The sequence below is a fragment of the Saccostrea cucullata genome, unplaced genomic scaffold, assembly GCF_032062105.1.
Source record: "Saccostrea cucullata isolate Sc308-1 unplaced genomic scaffold, CSIRO_AGI_Scuc_v1 ctg1800, whole genome shotgun sequence".
Taxonomy (NCBI): domain Eukaryota; kingdom Metazoa; phylum Mollusca; class Bivalvia; order Ostreida; family Ostreidae; genus Saccostrea; species Saccostrea cuccullata.
The window spans coordinates 120,719-125,896 of NW_026941139.1; the positions used below are offsets into that span (position 1 = coordinate 120,719).

The window sequence follows — 5,178 nt, forward strand, 5'->3', positions numbered from 1 at the left end:
TTTTGCATACATTCAAATGAATCTAAACTTGACAAAAGAATGGAACATTCATTGGATAAAAATCAACAGGTGGTTTTCAGTTGCGAAAACTAGATAACATTGGCAAATATTGCCATTAAAAAAAGAATAATAAACATTTTACCCTGTGACTGTAAAATCTTTTTCACCCTTTAATGGTGGAAAATTGAAAACAGATATATTTGTAAGCTGTGGTACAATTATTATCTAATGCTTAGCTAAGCATGTTCATTCCAAATCAATTTTCAATATGAATTTGTGTCTCATAATCTTAATGCTTTTTAAAAAGCTTATTACATGTATGCAATATACCAGCATTTCAGAATCATCAATGCTCGATTAATTGTCAGATAATATATTGTTCTTTTCAAAGTGGTATGAGCTGTAATTTTTGTACAGGATGACAATTATTTCATTATGCTTTATGAAAGCTTTTGATAATTTGACAATTTTTTTTCATAAAGATATTGAATAACAAGAAGTTGAAAAACTATATTTTTCTGTCATTGCATGGTTAATAATTCACTGTCATTGCATGGTTAATAAATCATAATTTTGCAACAAATAAGAAATCGAACACAAAAATTCTGCTCATATTAGTTTCACATTACAATTTATCATTCAAATCGTCAATCAAATCAATCTTCAGAACGTAATTTCATTCGTTTGTATGCTAAAATGTACTCCTGCTTTGTATGATATATTTCAAAACATGGTGTTAAGCAAAGTGCAACATTACATTCCTTGCATTTGTAGCTGGTCATGTGACCACACCTGCTGGGCCGTTTCTCACCAGGCCGCATTGGTGGGAGCATTTCCTTTTCAGCAGGTCCACACACAATGCACTGTCTGTGGAGCATCTTCCCTCCCTCCTCTAGTCTAGCAAGGAAGTGCCTTCCTGTTAATCGCTCGAGGATCCTGGGAGCAGGCCGTCCAACATGTACCCCATTGGTTGCTCCAGATGTCTGGATAAGTTGTTCCACCAGCTTTCTTCTAAAGTTGCGCTGAAGCATTGGAGTTACAGCTTTGCAGGATTCTTTGTACAAGATGTATGAATTGACAATCGCAACATTCATAATATGAAAGAAAAGTTTCTTCCACCACTTCAAAGTTTTGATCGGCAATTTGTAATTTTCAATCATTTGATTGTGTCGATCTACTGCACCCATCTTTTTGTCATAGGTTTGCACCATAGAGGGCCTTACTTTAATTTGATTTTGAATGAAGTCATGGTGACCTGTTTCAACATTGGTCGAAGACTCAGTAGTGCTAATAAGGTACACTGTCTTAGAATCTTGATATTTAAGGCAACTTAAGGGACCATAATGAGCAGTTGCTGTGTCTCCTCGGTTTGTAAGCTGTATCTTTTTCATTTTCTCTGGAATGCCTTTCCTGTAAGGACGCACTGTACCTGTAGCTCCTGTTCCCAAGACCCATAGATCCATAAACAATTGAGGGGAGCTGTAATAGTTGTCGCAATAAAGGATGTGACCTTTCTCAAAATGATTGCGAAGGAGATCCATGACAAGGTCATATGTGGCACCATTTTTCGAAGGTTGGATATTGGACCTTCCAGTGTATAGTTTGAACTTCAAACAAAATGCATTATCGGCATCACATAACATGTATGCTTTCAGACCATACTTCACAGGTTTATCGGGACTGTACACCCTGAAGGATAAATTCCCTCGCCATGCTACCATGCTTTCATCGATAGCCAGTGCTTGATGAGGCTTATACACTGAACGAAACCTGGAAAGTACTTTATTGTAGAAGGAACCAAGTTTGAATAGTGGGTTGAAGCCTTCGGATCCACGTGGGATATAATTCGCATTATCATTTAAGTGAAGGAATGCTAGTATGAGCAGAAACCTGTCTCGTGACATGACGCTGGGAAAGAATGGAGTACTTGTTACTGGATTTACTGTCCAGTATTCCGATACATCTATCTGACAGACAAGTCCCATGGCTATAATAAGCGCCAGAAATTTTTTAATCTCTAGACCTGTGGTGTCTATCCATTTATGAAAGCGTGATTTCTCCTTAAGTGGCATGCCACTGTTTAGAAACTGATTTGCATATTTATTTGTTTCCTGTGAAATATTTTCATAGTCATTGTCATCTACAAATAGTTCAAAAAATTCCAGTGGAGAGTCAGTGTTTGAGATTTCATTTTGTAAACCAGGTACCTGTTCAAAGTTTAAAGGAAAAGGAACTCGATCACCATCACTCCATAATTCATCATTCAGAACATCATAATTTGATTCATCTACACATTTAGAATCTTCTAAATCCTCTAAATTAAACCCTTCAAAATTTTCTTCCCCCTCACTTTCACTGTCTGCAAATAATTCTTCAATAATATTCACACGTTCGGCCATCGCCAGTCTTGTTTACATTTATCATGGTAATATTGATCATGAATTATATCTATATTTCACAGGAAACAAATAAATAATCCCCTCCGAATACTTTCTATGTATAAAGAACACACTAAAAAATGTTTTAGATTGGACACTTTAATTCATTAAAATTGAAATTAAGATATATTCTATGTACAGTCCAAACGATTAAAAACAGCTGATTGCTTCGTCACATCTAACTTCCGGTGCCGATAAAACATACGCCTAGCCTTTTAAAACTAAAACTAGCCTTTAAAAGACGAAAGGAAATATATAATGTGTATTTTAAGATACTGTAAATACCTTTACTCGTAAAATCCTTGAAACTACTTGCGTAAATTCACGTTTAAAGACAATAAAGAAGCGATCAAAAAATCATGTGCAGTCAACGCCATCTTGACTTACTTATACGCTTATATCATTTACAAATTTTGCCTCCAAAAAAAAATGAACGTCACAGGTTAATGAAATCTAATGTTGAATTATAAAAAAAAAATAAGTTTATAAATAAAAGAAAAGGTCCATATAGAAGGATATTAATAACAATTATTTTTAATTGAACTTTTTAAAGTTACCGATTGGAAAATATTTAAAGAATTGGAATTCCCCTTTTATAATTATAGGAGTTTCCCCCATACATCAATCAGGAAACCGCATATTGTGGGAAAATCACTTTTCTCTTCTTGAAAAACATAATAGAAAAGTGAATTTTGCTAAATTCAGCATTTTTACAATAAGATAAATATGTAATAATGTAATAAAATAAATTTGTTTTGTTGCTGTAAAAATGAAGCAGCGGTACATTATACGTTGTACTTTCGCTTTCACGTGTTTACGTTAATGGCGACGCAAAATAAAAGCTCCGAAAAGAATCATACAATAAAATCACTAAGCATACTTAAAAACACATAGATACGGATGATTTAATTAAAATAATTGTAAATCTTGTAACTTTACGATATTCTATGAGTTTTTTAGAAAGGGTCAACCCCTCTCTGGAATTTATCACGATTCTGAGTTTTAAGACTTGGATTTTTTCCTTGAACGCATATATATGTGCGCTCCGCAGGACAGGACTGACGTCATAGTACGCACAAATAAGTGCGTGCAGCAGAGCAAGGGTTAACAAGTATGAGGCTCAGTTCAGTACATTCTTTTATGCAAGTCTGCAAATTTAGGAACTTGTAATTTTCCTGCACTACTTTCTTCTCCTACCGATTCTGAAAATAATTAGTGGGATGTACCCAATTAAGGTCTTCCGTTTCCAATGGAAAGGACTGATACAACTGGATGGTTGTTCAAACTTAGCTAGTGGACTTTGGTTTTAGTGATGATAAAAATGAAAGTCTTGTCCAGTACAGGGCGACATATGCTATTGCTTGCAATAGCAGACTTTCTAGTTATTATTATTTTTCTTACCGATTTTGTGCACGCGATTTCTCGTAAACTACTGGGCCGATTCTCATGAAACTTTCACATCTGATAGGTACTGATCTGAACCTTATTGGAAATTTTTTTCGTTGACGCCGTCACGTCCGGTCGTGAGATATGGACAATTTCCTGATTTTAAAATGCAATTTTGTCTTGATTTAGTAGCAAAAACTGCTTAAGATATGAACTGAAGATTAATTGGAGATGATAGTTCATGATTTATAGCGTTGCAGAATCGCCTTTTCGTGCGTCGTCAGTACTTCCGGTCGATACCGGAAACGAATTTAAGAAACGCAATTTTTCAACTTTTCTTATTTAATATTTTTGTTTTAGAATTGAATAGAGACCCTTTTGCAGAAGCCAAATATGTAATTTGTTTGAAAATCGAAAAAGCCAATCTCGAGATATATGCATTTGAAAACGCGAAGCGGCGATCCCAATGGCTAAATGGTTAGCGCGTTGGATTTTCACGCGGGCGACCCGGGTTCGATCCCCCGTGTGACCAAAACATTTTATCATTTTTTCTGCTCGATTTTTCGATATTTTTAAATTTTAGACCATTTGGAACAATATATTATAAACTTTTAAGCATATCTTGCGTAATAAGGGGTCACAAGGGGACAGAATGTCACATCTTTGACGCTTTATATCTCAAAAAGGGGGAATATTTTGGTAAGCAGTATTGAACAAAAGATGGTCAGAATAATGTTCTAAACAATATGCATACTTTGAATTTTTGTAAAACGGCCCCATGAAGGACTTGTAGGAGTGGCCCCTAAATATTTTCATTGAGCATATCTCCACAACGAAAAGAAATCTCTGAATAAGTGTTGAACAAAAAATCTTTAAAATCACAAGACATTTCATTTGATATCAAGAAAATGGGGCTGACCCCTCAAATTAGGGGCTCAGAGGGGCCAAAAGTCTTTCATCTTTAACTCTTAAATGATCAATATTTTGTGATACATTTTAGAAGCAAAAGTATTCATCTTAACGATTTGCATCAATATATGCTACTAATTTGATCATATGTTACGTAATTAGGGGTCACAAGGGGCCAAAATGTCACATCTTTGACGCTTTATATCTCGAAAAGGGGTTTATTTTGATAAGCAATATTGAACAAAAGATTGTCAGAATAATGTTCTAAACAATATGCATACTTTGAATTTTTGTAAAACGGCCCCATTAAGGACTTGTAGGAGTGGCCCCTAAATATATCCATTTAACATATCTCCACAATCTCTGAATAATTGTTGAACAAAAAATCTTCAAAATCACAAGACCTTTCATATAAAATCAAGAAAAAGGGGCTGACCCCTCAAAT

General features: G+C 34.8%; 1 protein-coding gene across 1 annotated transcript; it reads right to left on the reverse strand.

Annotated features, from left to right (window-relative positions):
• Window positions 1-656: 656 nt before the first annotated feature.
• Window positions 657-2,399, reverse strand: LOC134257279 (piggyBac transposable element-derived protein 4-like). Its single transcript, XM_062739918.1, has one exon. The coding sequence runs from the start codon at window positions 2,397-2,399 to the stop codon at window positions 657-659; it is 1,743 nt and encodes a 580-aa protein (XP_062595902.1).
• Window positions 2,400-5,178: the final 2,779 nt, after the last annotated feature.